The sequence below is a fragment of the Anopheles marshallii genome, chromosome 3 (assembly GCF_943734725.1).
Source record: "Anopheles marshallii chromosome 3, idAnoMarsDA_429_01, whole genome shotgun sequence".
Lineage (NCBI taxonomy): Eukaryota > Metazoa > Arthropoda > Insecta > Diptera > Culicidae > Anopheles > Anopheles marshallii.
The window spans coordinates 28,414,139-28,439,560 of record NC_071327.1 but is presented as its reverse complement, the minus strand read 5'-3'; the positions used below and the strand labels follow the sequence as shown (position 1 = coordinate 28,439,560).

The 25,422-nt window shown below is 42.2% G+C and overlaps 1 protein-coding gene across 1 annotated transcript in view; it reads right to left on the bottom strand.

Annotated features, from left to right (window-relative positions):
- LOC128712445 (venom dipeptidyl peptidase 4) overlaps positions 1 to 25,422 on the bottom strand; it is a 67,623-nt gene that overhangs the window by 1,898 nt on the left and 40,303 nt on the right. The window contains exons 3-14 of the mRNA XM_053807338.1: positions 21,634 to 21,748; positions 21,419 to 21,513; positions 18,680 to 18,807; positions 17,072 to 17,283; positions 16,050 to 16,209; positions 8,016 to 8,129; positions 3,965 to 4,088; positions 2,824 to 2,938; positions 1,790 to 1,904; positions 1,041 to 1,655; positions 420 to 772; positions 216 to 334 (exon numbers count right to left, since the gene is read on the bottom strand). Of these exons, the coding sequence (XP_053663313.1) occupies positions 216 to 334; positions 420 to 772; positions 1,041 to 1,655; positions 1,790 to 1,904; positions 2,824 to 2,938; positions 3,965 to 4,088; positions 8,016 to 8,129; positions 16,050 to 16,209; positions 17,072 to 17,283; positions 18,680 to 18,807; positions 21,419 to 21,513; positions 21,634 to 21,748 (2,265 nt within the window). The remainder of the gene's footprint in view (positions 1 to 215; positions 335 to 419; positions 773 to 1,040; positions 1,656 to 1,789; positions 1,905 to 2,823; positions 2,939 to 3,964; positions 4,089 to 8,015; positions 8,130 to 16,049; positions 16,210 to 17,071; positions 17,284 to 18,679; positions 18,808 to 21,418; positions 21,514 to 21,633; positions 21,749 to 25,422) is intronic.

Below are 25,422 nucleotides of genomic sequence, written 5' to 3'. Positions count from 1 at the left end.
TCCTTTCGTTTGCCAACCCCGCGGGTGTTGTGGGTGAACGGGGCCGTTAGTGGCGAACGTTCGATGAAGGAAGGATGAAGGATGAAGGTTGATAGTCCCGTAATCTAGCACACTCTATGGCTGCAATCGATCCTTTCCATTTTGTTGCGAGCTTTTTGTTTTGTTCGTTTGCTGCTGTAATATCTAATGCCTAATGGACGTATGCGGTCGCTTACCATGAGAAACTGCTTGTCCCGCAGTTTTTCCGCGTGCTTCGACAGATCACTATCCTCGTAGCCCTTATAGTTGTCTGTTACGTTCGGCATGCCCATGTACCGTTCGGTGTACGTGGAATCTGGAAGTGGAAATGAACGTTGGAAGGAAAGCGACCGATATGAGAGAAAGTGTCGGAGGTTGGTGCAAAGCTGGGCAGCCCGTACCGTAAAGCTTCCAGTTAGTGACGGGTGCAACACTGATGCCACACTGGAACAGGCTGGTAGGGCTGGCCATTGCAAGGGCCGCCGTGTATCCACCGTAACTCCAGCCCCAAATGCCGACCCGCCGCTTGTCGACAAAGTGTAAACTGTCGCGCAGATATTCGGCCACCTCGAGCTGGTCGGATACCTCGACCGTGCCGAGCCTTCGGTAAACTTCGTGTAGCAGCTGATAGCCCTGGCCACTCGATCCTCGGCCATCAATTTGCGTCACGATGTAATCCTTGGTGCCAGCAAGATAGGTGTTCCAATCGACACGCCACTTGTCCGTCACCAGTTGCGTACCGGGTCCGGAGTATCTGCGAATTGGACGAGCACGTCATGGATGATGGATGAATATCTTAAAGCGCCTTTAATAAAGTCTCTTGTTGCTCATTTAGATTTTTACTACTGTAAGGCAATATTGGGTGTGTTCTTTCACAAAATTGGATAATACTGATGAAGAACTTTTCCCTACTGCTGTAAGACCTCAGAATTCTTCATAGAACTTTGTTCAGAGAACTAAATGGAAGATTGAAAGTATTCCAAAGCGGGATATCGTTTTGAGAAGTTGTTAGATTTACTTACACTTGCACAATCATCGGGTAACGTGTGATCTCGTCTTCCCGCAGTCCGGGCGGCAAGAAGAGTCGCACCTGTGCATGATATCCGCCCGATATCATCACCGGGAAGGACTTAACCTGCGGTAGTGCAATTTTGCTGATACGCTCGGCCAGTGCCGTATTGTTTTGCAGGTAGTACAGCACCTGCGTTGGGCTCTTGGCAACATCGGGCACAATACGATAGATGGCACTGAACGGTACAATCGGACCGAGACATTCGATCAGCGCGTACTCGCTATTGCTCGGCGCAAAGATGGCCGTAAAGTATTGGCAGGGCATCGGGGGCATCGGGGCCACCACCTCCGGTTCGGAGGGTTTTCGCTTTCGCTTCGTCGGTGGTGTTGTCATCGGCACCTCCACGTACTCCTCCTCCTCATCCTCGATATCTTCCCAGTCGTCGTTCCACTGTTGCTGCACGCGGTTCGACGCCTTGATGGTGACGTGCGCATGCGAACTGTGCTGATGGCTACAGGTGAGACAACGCGGCGGTCGGGGCGAGGTACCTTGCTTCGGTGGCAGTGAGGAGGCCCGGTACAGATGCTGCTGAGCCGGGGAGTGCTCCGGAATTCCGAGGTAGTATCTAAAGTTTCCCGCAACAGGAAGGAGGTGGCCGAGCAAGGGGGAGAAAATAAATAAAACCGTTCATAAATTACACCGAACCGCACGCTTCCACACTGCAACTGCGGCAGCTTTATCGGAGTTCGGTCAACTTACACGAAGTTGTTCGCCTGATCCCAGTGGAGAATTTTATTAACCTCGAACCGGCCATGAGTCAACGGTATGATGCGCTTTTTGCCAATGTGTACGTGGACCAGGTGCCGAAAGTGTCCTGCGCCAGCAAACGGAAGCAGCAAGAGCCGGGAAGAAGGAGGATATCATATGTACAAGGATAATGGAGTGGCTGAATAATGAGCTAAATCCTCGGAGAAACTTCGAAAGCCGGAACCGAAACGGATCAAACGGAACATCCATCTTCGGTTTGCTGGTATGTGCGCAGAGAGTGCGAAAGAAAGGTTGCACGTGTGTGTGTGTGTGTATCTTAGAGTATTTTATTTTTATTTGTGGTCCACCAGTCGAACCCGAATGAATGATGTGCCTGTCCGTTAAAGGAAAACGTATGGCTTCTATGGCACACTGGGGCTAAGTGTATGCATTTGCGGTACAAATTGGCAAGATGACATATCTTTGGCATTAGAGTGTACATCGACAATGCTTTTAGAGGGTGGTTGTTCTATGGTTCGTCAGAAGCATTATTTAGACTTTATTTTCATTTTTTTGGTGTCCAAATCAGATCAACAAGACGTCATCAAACGTGTTGTTTAATGATACTTAAATTTTATATAAATTATTTTATTTTTATAATATATTTAATATCTTTTTCGAATAATTTATTTAATGCACATTAAGAATGGAAATTTGAAGCATTTTGTTTAAATTAAACTTTAATGAAAAATGATGTAAACGTTTTAGTCCATTTTGCTGACGCCATTTTGTAATTGAGCTAACATACAAATTAGTACACAGCTCCAGGGAAGTGATGCATTATGCAAAAGCCTAAATAATTAATACACACGAGCTTCGTAAAGTATCGGAAGCGTGCAGACTCTCATATGCTAAAGGGAAGTGTCTTAACTTCCGGTACCGGATGTTACTGTATGCTAAAAGAAAATCACACACACACACACACGTGTGTGCCTTCTAACCAGCAAATGAAATAAAAAATCCAAAAGCACACATTCAGAACCTACCTGCGGAACCATCGCGCAGCGGTGAGATGGCAATGTACGAGCTGCCATTAAGGCTGAAGAACGGTACAGACATCTCGTCGACCCAGCCACGTCCATCGCCACTAATCCGGTGTGTCTGTAGCGGAGGGGTAGAGGGAAGAAACGGTGACAGGGTAAGCAATGAGACGCACTCGAATAAATCCTGCTTAATTCACAAACATTGCAAAGTGGATGATGTCGCTTTTAGCGTCTGTCCATTCATCCGTCCTTACGGGTCGGTGGCTTTGATCTAGCGATTCGGGTTAGTGGTCGGATACTGCAGGTACCCATCCTTACACCGCTGCACCCACGGACCGACGCTAATCCTTGTTCGTAGTGAAGGAAGCTTTGCGTCACTAAAGCTCCTTACTTTACAGTTTTCCTTTCGCGGAGGAAAACAAACAAAAAAGCGTAGTGTCGTTAGGTTGTGGTTTGCCATGGTGAGATACGCGATGAATGCAGCCGTGGTGAAATGGGTACGGTTTGATTGGCCGCTCGAATCCATTTTACAGTGTGCTGCTGCTTTCGCACCTGTCACACTGTCCCATTTCACGCGCCCTGGACCTGCTGACCAAAACGATGGTCAGAGATTTATTGTTTCAATTTCACAGTTGAAATGCACTGCGGTCACTATCCGAGATTCACACAGGCACACAGACAACGCTCCACGCTCGATTGTTGAGCTTTTTCACATTCTCAAGTCCCACGTTCGTACGTAACATTTGGGGCATTTCACGTTCTTGCGTGCCAGGCACATGAATCGTTTGAGGAAATGCTGGCACTGGGACGATTTAGCTCTTCAAACAACGTTTCGCTGCAGAGGTCACTAGGGGCGCTTAGTGGGAGCGTAGACTGGATGTTAAGTATCTCGGTGAGATTTAGTCGTATGCATTTGATCTGTGACGGTTGGTGTCGCCGTTGTAGTTCGCTTCGTTTGTTACGCCGTCTGTGACCAGAGATTGGAATAAAGCCATTCGCCGGGATTTCTCCCTTGCCACACGTCTTATGGGGCGACCCGAAAAACCCGACAAGCAGTGAAGGCAAATGATTGTCCGTCGACCACCGTCGGGGAAAATTGGGAAGCGAATGGGCAAAAGATAATGCTGTTTGGAAGACAAATTACCTCCTGACAGTACCACATCGGGCTTTTGCACAGCGTCACGACCGACAGGTTCTGGGGCCGGTTCATCCAAACTACGCTGACCTCCGACGGTGACACCCAGGACGCGCTGGTAAAGTAATGCTCTCTGCGTGCAGGAAGAAACAAAAGTAAACAGATGGGACAGTTCGTTAGGTGGGTCGGTTATCGGAATCGAATGTGCAGTAGATTAATAGAGTAAGAATGAAGTTGCTGACAGCCTTAAAACATTGGTGTTTGGAGCAGTGATTGGAATTTTATTTACCGCCAAATGAAAAACATGAAACAATACATTGAATAGCACATTGTATAGCACGTTTTTTTGACGTACAACATTTTATCCTGCTGGTCGCCGTGTTAAAAGGTAAGCCAGTGACGACTTTGTCGAAAGTTGTTTGCCCAAACTGCTCACTAATTCATTTGCAACTTTGCTCATTTTGCTGACGAAAATTTCGCGATGCCATCATCAATTGTCGAAAGCGCGAAATAGCAGTGAGACACTGTGTCGGAGCAGGAACCTCATGTAAATGAACGATTGCCGCTCGTTTCTCGCCGGTCTCCCATGGGAGATTGAAGGGATCGTGCTGATGGAAACTTGTGGATCGATATGCAGCCCGCGGTCTATCTTCACCGGCGGTACAGCAACGAGTGAAATATTTCAATTGAACGGAAAGTTCGTATTTGTTTTTGAGTTTTGTTACGCTTTCGTTTACGCTGCAGCGAGTGTAGCAAGTTTGGTGTGCACAGCACATCCTAATAATCAACGTGAAAGATTGTGTTACAAAGCAGCTTGTTATGTGGCTCTTGCCGATCGTTTACTGCCAAAAATGCGCTGCAGGAAAAGCAGGAATCCTTTGTTGATATTGTGCGAACGATTAATTGCGCTGCAGTTTGTTCGAGGCCGGGTTACAAGTTGTATTTACTTTAGTCGATAAAGATTCTTGTAAGGGCCACTTATGTTTTATGTTTGCACACATTTTATTCAGGTTTTATAAGCATTCTTGCAAATAGTCATATTTCTTTCAAGGTAAAACAGTATTCTATACAAGTTCTAGCTTCAAAAAGAGATAAAGTTAGCACAAATATCATGTTCAGTTGTGATTCAAGGCTTTTTGATATGACGATTTGAAAATCGTGAGAGTGCAGTAATATTAACGTCTTTCATTTAATCTTGCAACAGTTTTTGACTTTTTGGTGACAAAAGTAAGCAACTTCTTGCACCATTTTGTAGGCTTTGTTCTGAACGTGAGATAGAAATGTAACATATTTTCCATCGCAAACAAAATCCCACCGGCCGCAGTGCCATACAGATAGAGCAGAAAAATGGCTTTCAGTGTGTCTGTTTTGAGGACCCCCGCTTGTTGATCAGTCGTAATCTTGCGAACCATTTGCTGCTCAAGATGATCGTACCAATTTTTGTAGTGATCGTAATGTCCTCCTTGTAGAAGATACTGCCGATAGGTGCGATATTTCAGCTCCAGTATTGTGTAGGGATGGAAACTGAGAAACTCCAGCATCGGAATGAAATTGTCTCGCATGATGTAATACCTTCCACCCAGGGGATCGATTTGAAAGCTTGCGTACACTCGATAAGAGCATGGTACCAGAAACGCAACTCGCTCAGAATTAGCTTCATAGTCATCGTAATACTTTTTTAGATCAGCAGTTGAAATTACGCGATGTTTTAGCTCTGGTAAGATGGAAAGTACAAATTGTAGCACGATTGGGCGTGTAATTAAGTAATAATCAACAGCAAGCAGTTCATCCAGCGTGTCGATGCGCTTCTCAAACACACGCAGTGCGATCAAAGATAGTATTTGACTCTCGTAAATTGTGTGACAGAACAGGATAAGTAGCGCAAGCATTACGATCAGGATGCGATCGTACCCGCTAAAGCGTGCCCAATTGCCTGGTGTTTCACCGAAAAAGAATCCCACGTTTAGGGAGATCCTTTTCGGTGAAATAATTTTCACCAACAGTATAATCGTAATACTTGCAATCACACATATCCAGATGTCATAGTGGAACGGTTTGATGAAGAAATTGATCAAGCTTATCACATCTCCGAGCGGTATGTGAACGCAGATACCACCGTGTGTGGGTATGCCGCGATATTTCCGGACGCTAATACCATTCAGAAATGCCTTCGATAATGCAAGATCTCCGGACCCATCTTTAGCGAAAGCATCCGAAATGTCCCGCGTGATCAATAGCCGATAAGTAGCGTTCTGGTGACAGACAATGTCACGCATCAAATCGGTCTCCACACCATAGAGCTTTCCGGCAATCAACAAAGGTTCATGAGCAGCGGATACGATCGAGTATTTGAAACCTTGCAGATCGACCAAATAATCGGGGAACAAGGATGAGAAGTTAGTTTCACTTGCCGTCAGCGTTCGCGTATGGTTCGTGAACGGGTTGATGGTGAGCATGCTAAACGTTGCTGAGTGTATATCCACGCTCAAAAACAATATTCGGTAGAGTCCAAGCATTTTATATGCATGAAGTACCGTACTGAGGACATGCTTCTTGTTCGATGGTGCGTCACGTTGGAATAAAATCACTAGATACGCGTTATGATCCCAGAACGGATGGTGAGTGTAGCGAAACAGCTCGTACGGGGGCATATCGTCAATGATGCTATTCTTGAATACGATGCACACTTTTGCCATGTAAAGTACCCGTTTTTCGTCAAACAACCCATTCCAAACCGATGATTGGTTGCTAAAGAGTAAAGGATTCACAAAGGCGCTTGTCGATCGGAGTAGTTCGGTAGTAAACGGAGCGGCAAACTGTTGTGCAAAGAGATGAACGATGATGATGGGCTGTGGATCTCGCACTGCAGCAAAGATAGATTCTAGTGCATGTGTCACTTGTGTTACTAACAACGGTTCCTCCACGGGTTTAAGTTTCGTATGTCCAAAAACTAGCGCTAGTTGGATTGCTATAGTGAAGAAGATCAATGCGGCACGGTTGTCCATTTTTACTGATGTGAAACAATGAGTATACTAGCATGAGTTTATATACTAAGCATGCACAACACCTTGGTCTATGTTTCGTTTTGGAATGGATGTGACTCTATTATGTTATTATTTTTGATGTCCGTAAAGTGCTGATTATTGCAGTCTATTATTTGTTCTGATAGGCCCACTATTGAAACAAATTTTTGAAACATAGCACAATGCATATTCCAAATTGTGTAGACATTAAGGCTCGATATGACATGCACTATTTTTAAAAGCATATGTTTTCTGATCGGATATAGCAGTCTTGTGTTTATTACGAATCCGGATAATTGTAGGGATTAACACCATGCGTTAGTCGATGGACCATCAAATACCTATTATTATTATCTACTGTTTGCTTTTAAGAGTTTTTTGTTTAAACTTTTATTGTTCAAATGTTGGCGGGATCTAGACAAAACTGGAAAATTATTCAAAGTCAAATATAACGTCCACAATTCCATGCTATGTGGTATTAATATAATGGAGGACAAACTTATGCTGAATAGAAAATGTCCTTCATATTTGTGTATCATGACGATTTTTGTACTTAACTATTCAGAGTTATGTGCCCCAGAATCCATTTGCAAAATGAAATTTTTATATTAGTTATGTTTTTATATTATTTATATGCTGTTATAATGCAGGATTTGTTTTTTTTTTGTGTCAAACTGGTGTACGCGTTAAATGTATTCGTCTAGATCTGAATGAATATGCGATGAAATATTCATTCCGTTTTCATCACATAAAAAAGATCATCCACTTCATATCCATTTTAGTTTTTGTTTTGATTTCAGTTCAAATGTTTTCTGTTTTCACCCATTATGTATGCTATGCACCAGCGTGCGATTTACATATCATTCAATCATTTGTTTGTAATAAAACCGCAAAAGTACAGAAGGGTTGTGCCCTGAAGATTTCGACAGGCTGTAAAGTGCCGTGGGAAGTGATACGCAGGAGTTTTTTTATGATCTTTGATGAAACTTGTTCGCGAGTGTTTTTATTCATTCTTTTTACCACTGGAGTATACTTACTGATTGAGTAGAATCGGTGGCGGTGTAAGTTTGTTCATCCGAATGGTTTTCGGGTCGGTCAGATCGGCAACGTTGAGTGTGACCGTCGGATTGCTGGTACCCGGTTTGGGATATCTGTGGACGAGTGAAAGAGTAGAGGAGTTTTCTCATTAATATGATCAAGTGCACGCGCTCATCGTCATAAAAGGCTGCTATAACAACGGTTAAGATTATTGTTCAAAGAGTAAGAAGGATTCGGTACGATATGATTCCAATGTTTACGACAGCTACGGTACGATAGGAAGGATAAAATGGTTTACCCTGTGGATCACACTTGTATATTCTAGCACGCCACCAACTAAGAAAAAACAACGAGCAACGACTGCCAATGCGTTACAGTAGCCATGTGCAAGTAGAATGACTCCCTCATGCACTTCCAATGCAGGCTGTAGCAGGGAAATGGAAAAACCCTTCAGCCAAACGAAACGGAAGTGCACATTTTAAAGCTTAACCAGCGAGGCAAACGAAAAACGATGAAAAGTTGCTCCATCGAAGTTGGGAGCTACTTTTATGCTGTTTCCCGCATGGAAAAAAAGCACCATTTGAACTTTGCCGTTTTGCTTCCGCCACTCACGCAAACGCCTTGCGCGTGGGTAACATGGTTTTAGAAAAGTTTATCCATCCAGCCGACTGCAGCATCCACCGCGGCTCGCTGTGCTTCCGTTCACTCCGATTCCGAGTGGTAGGCGAACCGGACTGGGTGAAATAGCAAAATGGCTGTGATTTTATTGCAGTTTGCAGAAGCGTCCCTTTCCTTCCTGGGTTGGTTGGTGGAGGCACGATAATAACCGACACAGATCCGGCACAGGAGCGAAAGCTATCAATTTCCAGCACAACTTTGCACGCTGCCATTGTTTCATTAGTGGCGACGTGTTTTTGGGCGGGAGCGATTGGCACGAATTGAATCATAACGTTTACGGTCGCGAACTCGAAGAACAAAACGGCACCAGTTGTGGAATTTTGCAGGCATAAATTAAATCCGACTTACACAAAAGTGGTTGCGATTTGTACAATATATCAATAGCAATCCATCCGATGCAGCTGTAAAGAGCATAAATTTTAGACGAATGGTTTTCCCATTGTGTGACCTGGAGGTGGTTGCTAAGTTTTCATGCTATGAAGGATGTTTGCCTCAAAATTTGACGAGACGTAGAAACTTGATGTTTCATATTAAATGTAAAGCAACATACAGAATACCAGCAATTTTGAAATTATTCTGTTTTTGATTACACGCGATAGAAATCTAACATAGATCATGTACAAGACAGCAATACAAACCACAAGTTAACACTGTTGGCGGAACATTTCTTGAACATCACAGTCCTCTCAGCGAGATACGTTTGTCACGAAACGACTTTCACAACTGTGCATGCAATGTAAATATTTGAACAGTTTCACGTATTCCTTCAACGAACAGATCGTTCGCGCTGAATTTTCGTTCGTAAGGGCATTGATGAGTTTGAGGTAGCTTCCAATTAGTGAAATTAAGTACTTGATTCGGCACGACAAAACTCGACGGGTCTGAAGCCAGTAAATTACTATCATCAGAAGTTAGAGTTGAAATTGGGAGGAGTGTCTTCCCACATTTCCAATTCTGATGAAGGTTTGACCGTTTACTGGATGATTTTGTCATTGTTTCATGCGCCCGCGTTAGCCACGTCCTGTTTGCTATGCTAACGTAGGCCAACACGATTTTAAATTGATACGAACAAAGAGTTTGATAAGCTGGCGAAAAGTACTGCGGTAGGAATTTAGTTTACTTTAAGTTTCCGGGTAGTAGCTCGGAGCGTTTCAGTGACAGTTCCAGCATTCCGAAATTTTGCTTAAAGGCAGAAGAGAGCCTCAGATGATCTTCCCTCACCGATGAAGCAATATCAGAAGAACACACAGGAGAACTATTAATCTCATTAATAATTAGACAGTGTGCAGTTGGTTGGTGTATTGGAGGGAAGTGAATAAATTATTCATCAATGGTAATAGTACCAGAGCAGTGTAAGACATGTGATACTCTTAACATGTTCACCGTTTAATGAAGCAATTTAAAACAAACGACCACAGGTAAGTGATAAGAGAGCTTTTGTAAAGTTATCAAAGTAGCTAATTATCAATGGAAGGCCTGCAAGAAAATTCCTCTTTCCTGACCTTTTAAAGATGCATAAAATTATTTCAATTTCCCGTTTGAATAAATTCCGTCCTTTAAAGCACAGCTTATTTAAATGTGCTTTATTTAACATTTGCCTACGAAGAGTAAATTAGTATTTGCAGTGCTCTGAAGCACGTCGTTCGATAAAGTTAATTAACAACTACCAAAACCCTTTCCAACAAATACCGTACTATGTGCGTTAGAAAATGTAAAAACAAACAGAACGCACCAGATGTGACAAACAAATTTTCACCTTCGTTAACTTTCCATCACATTGCGCATTGGAACATTGCAGGCGATCGGTGTGCACGGTCGATGCCGGTTGGCACCTTTTGTGTAGTGTAAAGCTGTAACCTAACGATTATGTTTGTGCTGATCATTCTTCCGGAAATGAACACGGCTAACAACAGGGCACGGTGACTCAACGCAGCAGACGGGAGAGCGTGGATAACGCGATAAAGCGGAGTGGCTGATATCAAGTAAGTGTACGAGCAGTGCGAGTACTTTAAGGGTTAAACACTAGCGAGCTTTAACAGGTTCATTTCAATGCAAATTAAGATTATGCAAAAGTCGATTTTAGTTGCTGTTTTGCTAACGATGGACAAACAAATATTTACAATTGCAGGGATTATTTTAAATCAATCAGATATTTTATATTTTATACACTAATTATAATATTAATACGAATATTACCTTGGCACAGCTTTGCACAGGGCCAAAATAAGCACATTCACAAATCTTTATAAACTATAAACCACTCAACATTGTTAATAGCCCGAAATGGAACAAATTGCGTTGCAATTTATTTGCTACCGTTGTGTACACTTTCGTCAGCAATCATAATTTTCCTCAAAATGGTGTTGCATTGGTTCGAACATAGCACGAAAATAATGGATATCATCAAACCAACATCACGACATGTGCCGGAAAAGGCTAAATACAAATGATAAATAATCGTTTGGTTTCTATATTGGATACCCATTGGTTTTTGCAGATATTAGACCACACGTCGGGGACAGCATGCATGCCTGCACATTACAGTCCATTTCGTTATGTTTGTGTATGTACTAAACCAGCATTGCCAGTAGCTTATCCTTTTCGCTGTTGTCCCACAAATGCGGATCAGCCAGGGTGCGATTTGTCAAACGTAAATCGCACAGATCGTTACCGAGAGCACATTCTGCGCATTCCACCCAGAGACGTATGAAGCTTCTGCTGCAGGAAGCTTTTCTTCCCGCGATTGTCCTTGCCAGCCCACCCCAAGTGCTGGTCATTTTTCATTTGCGTTATTTATGGGTTTCCATTCAGAAGCATATTCTAAATAATTCACTCACATGTGTCATTTCCGAGAGGTAACCAAGGGTTACATGGATGGAAAAAAGGGATCAAATCGCTAAGGCGAATCGCTGGGACTCCGATGAACTTCTCAGTGACAATGGGAGTACGGGTAAGGAACGAGTTCGAATGAGTTTCCTTGGCGGGAAGCATCCCAGCTCACGCGAACATCAAGCATTTGTTCATGGATGTTTAGCAAAAAAAGGGATAAATATACAAAGAAAAGGCTTCCAGATGAAAGGATAATACCCGTTCGGCAGGGAAAAGGCTGTAGTTTTTGTATTGAAATTCCATTCTCTTCCGTTTGTCTTGCTTACGGACCGGGAATATTGCTGATGATGGGTCGTTTTTCGTATTTTTTTTCCACTTATCAGGATCACGACCCTGTTCAAGGTTGTATCGGGCTTATGGGGAACTCCCTCTTGCTTCGGGCTCATTGCGAATACTTCGCGCCAAAGAATATGGAGGAGCACCGGCTTCTCAGGTTTCTTACAACACCGGCTTCGGTGAAGATATGCAGCGACCCATCATTCCACCATTGTCGAATCTGATTGAGGAATGCAAATAGAAACTTGATGAAGAATGGAAAAGAAAAGCAATGACAAAACAGAAGCGTTTTCCAGGATAAGACGCGAACAAAATGCGATATTGATAAGAGCTAATGTACAAAAACAGCACAAGTAATTTTGCGCTCAGCTGAACTGTGCTACATAAACATGAAATTAAACACGGCATCCGAGATATTTTGATGCTTTTGTTTCATGGTTCTTTCCTGTTTGTAGATCTGCAAAGGATAGAATGTAAGTAACTGTTTAATACTCAACAAAGCGCTTTCGGTAGTGAAATTTCTTGAGTGACATCAAATTAAAATTAAATAGCAGAATGAAATAGAGTTAAGTTAATTTAAACAAAAGGAATTTAATAATCTACCTCGAAATTTCAATTTAAAAAGTAATCTGGTTGGGCCAATTTACGAAATAAGTAACATACGAAGAGATAAATTATTTTATTAAAACGCTACAGTTCAGTGGATGTATTGAACTTTAACGAACTTTTCATATAATAGATAACCTTGAACTTTTGATTATTTTTTGAAGGTTTACATTAATATTTAACCAACAAGTGAATTGTTACAGTTTGTTTTAGAATTTTGCTTTTAGTATTTATTCTTTATTATAAACAACTTATAGGCTTAGGTTACTTGTGAACAAAATCAAGAGTTCAATCAACAACAAGTATGGTGTCGACGTTTGAGTTATCGATTATACGAGACAGGGTATGTAAATGAATTTTCAATGAATTTAACTTTTACATTATTATAATTCAACATCATCACTTCTGGAAAATAATGTATTTTTTAGAACTGAATATATGAGTAAACTTAAGATAGGAAAATATAAGGCTTAAATTACAAAAGTTCTTTTACTTATTGTGAACAGTCGGTAAATGAACTAACAAGGAAGCAAACCAGTTCTAAGTTCCAAACACGTTTCCTGTATTCAATACATAAATACATAAATCAATACATAAATCACAAGGAAACAGAGACACTATAGCCAAACGCGAATTTAAAGTCACTAAAAAGCTTAAAAGTAACTAATAAAATGGAAAAGAAATCTTCTCACCAAAATCAGCCGTTGAATCATCCAGGAAAACTATTACATGCCCAGATTACACAATCGATCTTTTACATTTCAAGGCAACATTCTGACCTTTGAAAAAACTACGCGCACAAACGGACGGAAAGGATTGTGTGCAAAAGTGAATCTACTTTTTTCCCTGCATCTCCACTCGATGTGCTAAGCCCAAGAACAGGCGGAACAGGAAATCATAAGCAGCGCAAACGACGTCATTTAGGACTTCTGTTTTATCCTTTAATGGCATCGTTTGGCACTGAAAAGGGCGATGCGCAGCAGGGCGATCTACAGCAGAATCAATTGTGATCCTTGACGTTCCAAAGAAAAGTTGAAAAGATTTTGCTTTTGGTTATTTTTTTGGTAGCTGTTGTTGTTTGTTGCTACTGCTACACTGCGAAGGTGATCGTTTTTGAAGGCAACCCGTTTTTTTTTGCTCTGCCGGATCCAAAGCAACGAGACAAAGTGGCAAGGATAAGCGTGGCGGACACGTTAGGACCATTCATCCATACGCTGGGTTACAATGTGATTGTGTGCTGGGCGTGTCCTTGTGCAAAACAGGAAAGGCGTTCACGTAAAGGATTTTAAGTTGCTCGTATGCAAAAGTTCCGCTCGGGAGTATTGGGAGGATTGGATGGATGTTATAGTAAGCATCCAAACAAGGGAGGCCGTGAAGTAAAGTAACACGCCTGCTCATCAGATGAAGGTACTGGAAAAAAAAAGATAATGTCCTTGTGAGTGGTTGCTAGCGGATGGGATGGATGTGTGAAAAATGGTATGTCCTTCAGTGCTTATTCTTTTTACGATGCTTTCCCCGACGTGTAACACAGTAAGTACCGCTTTAAGATGAGCTTCACCGATGTAATGTTTTCGCACATAAACGGAGTGAACGGGAGGCAACGCGTCGAAAGGATGGCACACAAATGGCTCGGCACGGTGGCCGGATTTTGTACCGGATGACGAACGGATGCAAGCATCAAAGGATGTAACGGGGAAGGCATCTGTCTGTCTGCGTACCGGAAGAAGTGAAACAGCGCCGCACACAAGACGATGTGGCCAAGGTCGGGTAATGTGCGTGGGTAATGGAATCATCAGGTTGGTTACCGTGTGGCAGTGACGCATACCAAGGCAATATGCTCATGCCCTATCGAAATGAAAGCATTTGGGAGTGAAACAGTGGAAAACAAAATGGAAAAGTACAACACCAAACAAGAAAATATTTCCTTGCAGTGATACAGTGAGACGCCATTTTTCCAACGTGTAAATGAAAAGGAAATTGAAAAACAAAAATGATCTGATGCCACCAAGCAGAGGTTCGCGTAAGAGTTTGGCGAAATGTTAGTATTAAAGATCATCTCCTGACAATTTAAAGACCAAATAGCGCGCGTTTCAAGATGGGAAAGTTTGTGAAAGAATTCTTCGAGTGCCCGGAAGGTAAAGCGCATAAAGTAGCAGATAATGGTGAGGGAAGCAATAGCGTTGTTGCAGCGTGTGAGTTTTTTTTTGTTGATACTCTTCCTTTTATTAGCCAGCAATCGATGTAACAAAAGCGAAATGGTTCAACGATGGCAATGAAGATAGTGAGGGAAAATGTTTGGCGTAATTGAAATCGAACAGGGTTCCGGAAGAAAAGACCGATTCCTTATCAGCTCTACGGTTCAAACTCTTTCAGGGCATCTTTATGTTGTGAATTTGCTATTGTACAGAGCACGGGAGAACAGTGAAGTGAGCAGGAGATGGAAGCAACTCGTAATGGATATGTATTTCTCATCACTGCCAATTGTAAGGGGATGTTGCTTGCAATGAAGGGCGATCATTAGTGTGATATGAAATAACTTTGCATCAAACTGTGTGTTGGTGTTTTTGGTTTGATAAAAAGACCTTCTTTGGTTTCGCATTTTGAAATCATATAAAGTTTCAGGTTTGAACCTTTATAACATAGTTTAATGTAATGCATTGTACTTCCATTTTGTGTGAGGAATAACAGCGGGCATGCAATCACTTGTCACCAAATATATTAAATTCTGGTGCTTCGTAGGTCATTTGACATTTAACGGTGACGGGCAGGAATTTCATTACATTATGGAATTGTTTCAGGTTGCTTTATTCTCTTTTTGTAATTCCAATGAAAACGGTTGTGGTGGACTGTTACAGAAACGTTTATTTTGATTGAAATAGAAATCATTTTGTAAAATTCCTATCTCATCTCAAAAATACTCAATCTTTGCGAGGGGTAATGACAGTTGAAGTGGATAATTGGAAACAAAATAACCATTAATCGTTTAGTCGATCGTATCAAAGGATAGGTCGATAATCATGACACATGTAGCACGCACAAGAACATCTTGAACGAGTTGATAATGTGCGGAATGATTTAAGTAGCTGATCCGTTCAGAGGAGTTAGTTCTGTTTGCGCTGGAGGAGTATTTTCTTTTCTCCGTAACCAATGCGATTGATTCAATAGAACTTGTGCGCCAGAAGACGCATACGTGACTTTAATGCTAATGTTACTTCTAACCCTTGAAACATCATCGAACAAGTTTTACCGTTTATTCAAGGGTGGCGCGAAAGGCACGGAGCATTATAAATATTGACCACTGGAAAGACTTTCCCTCTGTGTGTGTGTTTGTGTGCGTGTGTGTTGGAAAAAACCCCAACCCATCGCGAACACTTTCCAACACATTACAAAAAAACCCCAACCGCAATTAATAGGGAAGCTTTTCTACGTTTTATTCCGGACACCACCGGATGGCTTATCCTTTGTGGGTAATTTATATTCTCTTTCATCGTCTTGGCGCTGATTCCGCTCCGTTCGCGATGCTTTAGAAGGAGACATAACAGCAAAAAGAAAAAAAAAGAAAAACGTTGTTGCCGAGCACTTACCGTAGGGAACGAATCTGGGGGTAGAGATTGATGTCACCGGTCGCCGTGCCGTACCAGGCAAACTGTTGCTCCTGTACGAGCGTGTCGTTGAAGGTGGTGTACAGCATCAGGTGGCCATCGGTGGACAGCCAAATGGCTTTGTTGGTGTGCAGAATTTCCTCTGCGTCGATACGGGTCAGAAGAGCGAGAAAGTGAGACGTTAGACCAAATGGTAAGTTAATTAAAAATCACATAATTGCATAGGAGAGTCAATGTAGTAAATGGCCAACTATAGAATAAGGTGGTTTGCATGTGATGCAATTGACCTTTCGGTTGAATTCCTTTATGGTAACAGCGGAAATTTGTTCTAGGGAAAGCAAATGCTGTTATTGCAAATTGTGTTGTTGTGTTCGAAAAATAAATGGAGATTAGAATGCACGGATTAATTTTAAAATAGCAACTCACTTTGTAACGATATAATTAGTTTTGGTTGGTTTAAGCGGCAATTTAATAAAAGTATGGCAATGAAACTGGTAAGATTTCGACAAATATTTACGGCCTTAACATTTTCATTTGACTCGGTCTTCAAATAAGTTTCCAGCGTCTTATAAAAGGTGACGCATCCAGTACATATTGTACTGTCAATGCAAGAATGTCGGTTTTTAGGTGCTATTTTTATGTTTAGTCATTTATTAATAATTCAACTTTATTCCTTTTAGGTATTCTATTGGAGTTGCAACCGCAAAAACCATCATCCGTGAGAAACCTAACTTATAATATCTATATGAAGTACTCCCGGCTGAGGTTTATAATTTACTCCAAAAAAATTTACTTAAGGCTTTAGGATAACCTCAACTTCTGAAAGAGAAAAAAATTACTCACTGAAAGCTGGGAAGGGTATAGAAGGATACTGCATTATTACAAGGTAATTAGGAATCGGCAAACCATCATCATATTTAAAAAAAACGCAACATGAAACACGAATGCCTTCTACTCCACCAAGTATAAAGTTTGCTCGACTCGACCGTACTGTTTCAACTCACCCTCATATAGCCAATCGGGTACACCGTTGTAGACGATACCGGGTATGGCGTTCTTCGTCAGCCTGTGGGCCTGCGTAGCCCGGGCCGATGGTCGATAGTAGATGTCGTAGTTGTACACCAGCACGATGGCTTGCCCCTTGGGAGTGAATTCGGCGTGCAGCAGGAACGGCCAATCTTCATTATTCGAATTGATCGTCAGCGGGATCGTTTCACTGGAATTGGAGAGCCATTTCAAGCGAAATAGTTAGGTTGCGTTGGTGTTGCCCGGTGAAAGTGCATACGGTAATTACATCATAATCGATCGAGCGTGGTATATACTTAAGGACGCTTGGACGCGGAGATAGACTTTGATGTTCGCGGTGGCTGTCCAAGGTAGGTCAGGTTGGATAGTGGTTTTTGTGTGTGCTATGCGAGAAGAGTGCCGTAGGGAATTGACAGGGTGTGGGCTTTTAAACGGACTGTCCATCAACATTAGCGAGGTCGATTATGCTTATGATAATGATACAGCTTTTATTTGGTAGTTTATTAACTTATGATTTTAATTATTCAACCACAAGCTGCGTCATGTACATCAAGCTTCATATGCGTAGCTGTGCAATAGACTGAGTATAATGAGTATTTTCATCAGCTCTACTCCGTCACATGTGATGTTTACTGACTGAATCGAAACTGCAATAAACCACCCGCTGGGTCAAATAAACAGCATCAACTTGTAACACATTATGCTGCACCGCAAAGAATCAACCTCGGGTCACAGCTGAGCGGAGGCCCATCCAACATGCAGGGTTTCGGTTTACGATTCCGAAAACAAAGTAGCAAAAAAAATACAACAAACCGTTTCTCCCACCATTCCAGTAGCGCTGTTCTGGGTACGGAAGCAACAAAAATCAATGAATTATTGTCCAATCAGTGAAGCAAACCGTTTCGCACCGGGCGCGCCAACCAGTGTCTGCGGATGTCACGTCACTTAAAGGCCACAAATTGATCCAACAGCGTGAAACAATTTTTATTTCTCCGGACAGCGATCCAGAACGGCCGGGAACGATACGAAACGACAAACTGGATCTGGACTGCTCGCACTATACAGTGGCAGCTGTCAGTTGGGCTTCCGGTTTAATGGGCCATTAAAAGCACGTCATCACGAGTTTTCCGGTCCGGTTTGGGGATTGGGTCGGAACCCTTGTTTTTTTTTTGTTGTTAGCCATTCGGGCCACCGTTAATTTTTCGCTCTCGGAATACGCTACGTCCATTAAAGCTCTTCCCATCTTTGGTCCATCGTAGACGAAAAGGGATTGTGTTATCGGTACTGGTGGCTAGCTTCGCTGATGGACGGAAGCTTTATAGGAACGAAATGATTTTCCGAACAAATCAAACATCCGGATGCATTGCACCCCCGAAACCCCCGGGAAATGAGTTACGCTTGAGGGTGATCGTTAGCTTTTAGGACGTCAAGGGTCTTGAACGGCTAGTGTAATATTAGCGTAAGGGTTCGATTTTATAGGGCGGTCTGTTAAACCGTCTCTTGCGTAGCGTTTTTCATGCCCTGTTTTATTCCAGAAAGTTTAGGTTGATTTTTAATTAATGCCGAAAGTAGCAGCGCCCGCTCACCTGGTAGTTATGTCGTAAACGGTGTACTGTGCCAAAAACGAGTGTCGGAACAGCTTGTTGACGTTTTGCGCTAGCAGTAAGTACCGTCGATCGGCCGAGATGGAAAATTTCACTGGGGCAAGGGTTTTCTGTGTAGAAGAAAGGAAATGACAGGTTATTAGTGTTTACTGGTGATCAAAGACATACTGCACGGGTTCGCATTGTTGCAGTAGTAGTGCACATGACAGCTAATTCTAATTTCAATTATTTTATTTTATTAAACAAATTATCTCACTAATGACATGTCAAATTAAAAAAAAAACAAATAGATTTAAAAAATATAGGAAAATGATAGATTACAATTTGTATTTCTTGAAGCTTTTTTTTTTATTTCAGAAGCTGTTCGAGAAGCTGTCTAGCAAGAATTTTATCTACAACAGCAAGTTTAGCAAGAATTTTGGGAAATTTTACCAATTCCCATCCTTTTTTTTATAAATATTAATCAGATTTTGATTCCTCGCTAGTTTTGTTTGTTTGCTTGGCAAGTCACAGCCTTAGCTAGGCTACAGCAATTTTCAAACTGTATCCCAAAATTCTAATGAACATCTTGTACTTATTCACATTATAAATTCACCAAATTTACAATATAAATACATCTCCCAATCTGCTTTATTTTAACATGGCTTTCAAATTCTTAACAACTTTCGCCTAACTCTGCTTCATCGGTTCTTTATGTTTCATCTCCAATCCCACTGCGAAGCACAAAAATCCCGCTGGTAAAATAACTCTGATGCCAATATTTTCAGCGAAAATAAGTTATTTCAGTAAGAGCACAACTTCGGCCACCACTTCATGATGCTCTGGGTGCCAAACCTTATCCGACCGATGCGATACAACTTGATACGAACAGCTGTTCGGTTTTGCAACATTCCATCCCCAACAACGTCGCGGACGTCTTGAGTGCTGGTGAGACAACTACCAGAAATAAAAAAAAGAAACTCTTCGGAGAGCTTTTATCTTGCATGGTATATTTTTTTTATTTATTTCCATTCGGGCACGATATAAACAATACATTTTCGTCATGCTGGCGGTTGTTGGCACCAGCGTGTGTTTGGAGTATGCTGGGAAAGTTTCGGCCGGGCTGCCCATTGCTTGGGTACAGTACCGTGGGTTTACCTTTCCTTGCACACTACAAGGAGGAAAGTAATTGGGAAAGTTTTTGGGGTAAATGTACTTTGGCTGTCCATCATCGGGGTGGGCCTGATGTTGGTAGTTGCCAGAGAAGAGCAAAAAAAAAACTAGCACGATGATAGTGATTTCCTGCGCTGGGAGTGTGTGAGTAGCGAAAAGCCGCCCCTTTACGGCTAGTTGACAGTTCCCTTTTGGGTTTTTTGGGGAAGTTCGCACATAAAGCATAAACTTCCACCACGAGCCTACTTGAACGTCAGATAGTGCCCGTGGATTGGACACGCAAAACCGCACCCACAGTCCCCAGAGAGCCGCCACTCATGCTACAACACCGTTCGTGGTTGGAAACCCCAACTTTTAACGCTGTGTTAAATATTTCGCGTCTGATCTTTATTACGCGTCAAGTTAGCATTCAGTCCATACGGTTGGGTTGTCCGTTTGCCTTTTTTTTTCGTTCACTTGCGTCAGTTGGTTTGTATCCACGCAGCAGGCAAACGGGTTGAACGGGTTGCACTTTGCAAAATTGGATTGAGATTTCAACCCTGGGACTTTCTGCTGGCAGCTGTACAGTGTACAATGTTTATTCACCCATCAGCACAAACAAGTGTTTCTGGGTGGGCAGGGGAGTGTCGATGAATAATTGGGGAACGATACAGAAGGGGAGACGCACTAGAGGGGATGGTAAGAAATGATCATCGCTATGATAAGAAGCTTTCGTACTCCGCAGAGACACGAAAATAACATCGCGAACAAACTCTCAACGGTTCTCTGTTTGCTCTAATCCATTTCATCCTATTCTACAACGCTTTTTTGGGGTTGAATATTTTCCTACCAGTCATCTTCAAGCTGATGTTGCCCAAATTTGTCCCTTTAAAGTGATGTAATTAAATTAAGCCTTCTCTCGCGTTGCGTCGACACCGACCGTACAGGCCGTATGATACCGTCCAGGGTGACGTTGTTTTGCGGCACGAAAGCAGAAGGATTTGTGGCTTGTTCAGCAGGTACAACGTTTCATGAGCCTGTTTGTGAGCCGTGGAGTGGCACGATTAATTACAATTCGCCCCCAGTGTCCTCGAAATGGTGTCACTGGTAGCTGGTGGCTTACATTTTTGGTGTGCGGTTCTAGTCAATTCTAGTCGTAAAACCCAGAAACTGTCGTGATGGAGGCCTAGCTTTGGAGCGTTTAAGAAAAGAATGACAGTTTTTCCCATCTAGCAGCTGCAAATCAGATTTTAGATGATGAGATTAGGAGCTTGCTTCGTTGCGCTGTATCCGATGATGATACTGAGGTTGACCATCGAAGTGTGCGTAGCAAAGTTTGTTGGTAGATTGTGTGTATGTGTGTGTGTGTGGTTTTGATTGAAATCTCATCTCAGGAAGATTAATGGATGCTGTTAACAAAATGGAATTGAATCAACGAATTCTTTAAACGGTTGCTTCAAACACGATTCACATCATGTTCAGGGTTGTTTCTATAGATAAACTTACATGGTTTACATAAAGCTTATTGTAAATTCTGACAAATATATAGCCGGTAATCTGTACATAATGCTAAACACCACTCTGACTTACCATTGTCGTGTTGGACATCAGAACCCGTTCCGACAGATTATTCATGTTGAGCAAACTTATTTCTCCCCAGTGGTTTTGGTAGAGGAATTCATCGGCTATCATCGGGTTCGCATCAACGTGGCAGACAGCAAATGAACGCAGCACATCCGGGAAGAAGAAACGGTTAAGTAGATTATGAAGCGGTCGTAGAAATAGTACCTCCCTGAACAACTTACGTCCAATCCAACTACCGTTGAGTTTCTTCGGTGCGTACTCGCCATCGATGATGTCCTGCAATCGTATCCGTTGGCCCTTCACACGGGGACCTTCGTCCGGGGGTGTCAGCAGTACCTGGGCGGGTGAAAGGGGTTGGAACGGGTATAACGAGTTAGTGAGATGGCTGATATTGAGCTTCCGTAGGGCATGAGGTTTAGTCTTCGTAAAGTGTGGTAAGATGAGTACACGCAACCTCCGGCCAAATTGACATCTAGGCGTCAATTGATGTTTGACCCGGCGTTGAAGAAGATATCCATTGAATGGGGGTTTCGGGTCATAGTATGCTGGGAAGGTTAAGGGGTTAAGTAGCTTAAGCAAGGAAAACTATTCGAACTATTCGGAGCATTGCCAGTGAGGTACGGAAGCGATGCGGCGTCAAATGAGTTGTTTGATCAGAGATTCCTAGACATAGAGCTAATCCGAAAGGTGGTTAGAAGTCGCATATTTTAAACCTTTTGCTGAGAATAAAGGGATGAATAAACTTATAAGGAAACAACTTCAAAACAGCAATAGAGAAAAGAAGAATTTTACCAAAAGTTCATTGCCATAGGTCAAGAAGAATTGTTTTGAAAAAGATGTCTGAATTACTTGTTTGAATATCTTAATTTATCATGCTCAAGGGAGATGGAAATGATAGGCCACTGTTGCTGAAACGTTCCAAGAGTACCATCGCTCTATATTTGGAAAACCTGAACCGCGCCAGTCTTTGCTTTGCTAATGCTACGATTGTGGAGAAACTCGTCGCGTGTATGCTCTACCGCTGTCATTTGGATGTTTGATTGAATGATGCCACAGGCAGGAACAACGTTCCTTAAAACAATTTGAACAAGCATGGAATGTGTGCATTAGGTGTTAGGCGAACGACGATACATTCAACATTGTTTCTAATTCTGCATTGAGCTGCATCGTTCAATTGCATCACATTTGAATACCGCAGCATTGAACGGTTCGGTGGCACAAATTTCGCAGTACACCAACTACGCAACCAAATGCACAAACAAGTTTTCGTTCGTTCAGTTTCAGTTTATTCAACGTTCAGTTTATTTTGCCATGCACTCTTGTTGATCACAAGTGCACAGCAACCCCGGCAGAGCAAGCACACTTTGAATTCAAAGGCTTTCGCGTAAAACTATTATTGCAACACAGTAGAACCGTTGTGTGATGGTACGTTTGAGTAGCAATCATCACAAAACTTGGCCCAGTTTGCTGTTAACAGTACGATGCATTCGATTCGTTTTTAATATATTTTCATTTGCATTTCTTAGAAGTAATTAAAACATTTTAATTGCGTAGCTTGCTACAGCAATGCTGCGACCAGCACCACTCCAGCACCTGTATGCGGTGATTTCCACTCGGTAGAAAGTGTTTAATTGAAAAAGGATTCGAAAACTGGGTCGGTACAGTCGAAGCGGTACGACACCAGATAGTACGAGGGACAGTTTTCAACAAAAGCCCGCACCAGATTTGCACTGGACAGATCGTGGCCGAAGAGTGCTAGCAAAGAAATGCAAATGATTGTCACTGGTGGTGGTGGTAGTGGTGATGTCGTACAGCCGTTGCCGAAGCAGCTAACCTTCGGTGAAGGTAATTCTGTCACGGGCAGGTGAGCAATTGTAGAGTGCAGAGATTTTCTGATTTGCAAGCATGTTTTCCCGTTTTTCGAGACTGAACTTCAAGGGTTGTCTTTTCAGTTGAATATTGCTCTGCTTGAAGGTGTAATAGATGGTTTATTGAAGTGTGTAAAGGTATGCGACCTGTGCTTCTTGATGTGACTTATATTTAAATGTATGACTTTTATAAATATTCACGTACACATTACAAACATTTAGTAACTAAACAAACATAAGACTTAGATTAATAAATTTCTACCAAATGTATCGGTATTATTAATTAATTTCTTCCCAAAATGTTCGTTCAAACAGTAAATAATGTGAAAACCCTATGTTTAAAACAATTCGGCATGCCGCATACGAGTTTCAGCAGTGCATATCAATGACTGCACTAGAAAGCAACAAAAAAAAAACTATGCGCTATGCATAAGGAAACATCAGTGCCAGTGTTCGTGTTGCGGCACCAAAGTGCATGCTGGAAGCCAAAAAGCAATTAAATATAATTTTCTAACTGCAAGCCGGCATCGAAACGTGCTTGGATGACCGATCGTCGAAGCATGCCCTGGTGATGTTTGTGTGATGTCTATACGCTACCATGGCGACTGAGCGAGAAAACATTCTATTGCTTTACGTGCGTTTTTCCCACCGGTTGGAGCGCACTGCCGTCATTAAAAGAGTGCCGTAGAAGTGGTAATTAGACTTTTGGGGAAAATGTTTTATGTTTTAATAAATTGTAACGGGGCTTACGTGTTGATATGTTGACTGGTACACCGTAAAAGGAGCGAACGTGAGCGGGTTTAGTACAGTGTGCCGCCCAGGTTGGAAAAGTTAAAAACAACCTTTACCAAAGGAGTCTCTGGGAGAAAATGTCAGACACTTTATTTTGGTTGTTGGTACCGGACTTAAGATGATTGACGTAGGAAAAGGGAAATGGGTACCCGCGTGCCGGACAAGTGAAAAAGATTGGTGTTGCGCTACCAAAAATAAGCGAGTAGCATAAATTCGATAACAGTTGCAGACAAGTCAACCAGAACCGACGTAGCGCACTTCGTGGAAGGACCCCGTGTTTCGGTCCGTATTTCATAGAAGCGGCTAGATACTTGATAAACGGTGTGCGAATAATGTACTCAATTATTTACGGAAGCCTTTTGGTTGGAGCTGTTTGGAGATTTGTTGTTGTTGTTTCTTTTTGCTTTGCCACGGGACTGCATGCCGACATGCTCGGAAAGGTCGAATTGAAGTGGAAGCAGATCAATTTCCAGATCGGACAACGTGATACGAAAGAGTTACGCACGATGGCACCAGATGGTAGGTTTTTGGGGTACCCGGGAAACTCAATTGCTGGTTTATTCCTTGGAATGGACTTAAAATTGTGTGGGAATGTTGAAAAACGTGCAAATTTCACTTCTGATCCTAACCGATGGACAGGAGATAAAACAAAATGTTTGGAGGCTTCAAAACGAGAAGGAGTAGCATAACATCTAAAAATAGAAGCGGTTTATTTGAAGAGAAGAATAAACAATATGATAAACAATTAACATGGCAGATGCAAATGCTGTAAATTTAGCCTTAATAAAGAAAATTCTTAAATCTACAAAATAATTAACGGAAAATAATAAAGATCGCTTGAAAATGCGTTGCCTTCACAAATACATTCACAACACCTCTTTAATGTTATGCTTAGGATGTTAACACGAATAACCATCATTGGCTTGATGAATAGTTTGCTACAAATTGGCTTTAAGCCAACGGTTTGTGTTCTCTTGACTTCATTTTTCTGTGTGCTTCACAATACCAAAGGATTAAGCTTACGATCGCCAACTCTGTCCACTCTTGTCCTTCTCTTGGTTTTGTTTTCCACAAAACTTTACCTTTTTTGAGTGGATAAGGTCAAAAGTAATCTGCCAACTTGGTCAAACCACTCGAGCACGCCGTGCAGTGACCGTATCCAGCAGGGTCCTCAACCACCATGCGACATTCCCAACTTCGTAGCATGAGCGGTCCAAACGGGATGTGCAACCGAGGGTATAAGGAAATTAACCACATCGTGTCAAGTGCCCGAATGGCAGGAATTGGGAAATAAGCTCGTTTTCGACAGAAGGACTTCCGAACTTCTCGGATGCCGTAGTGCGGCACTTC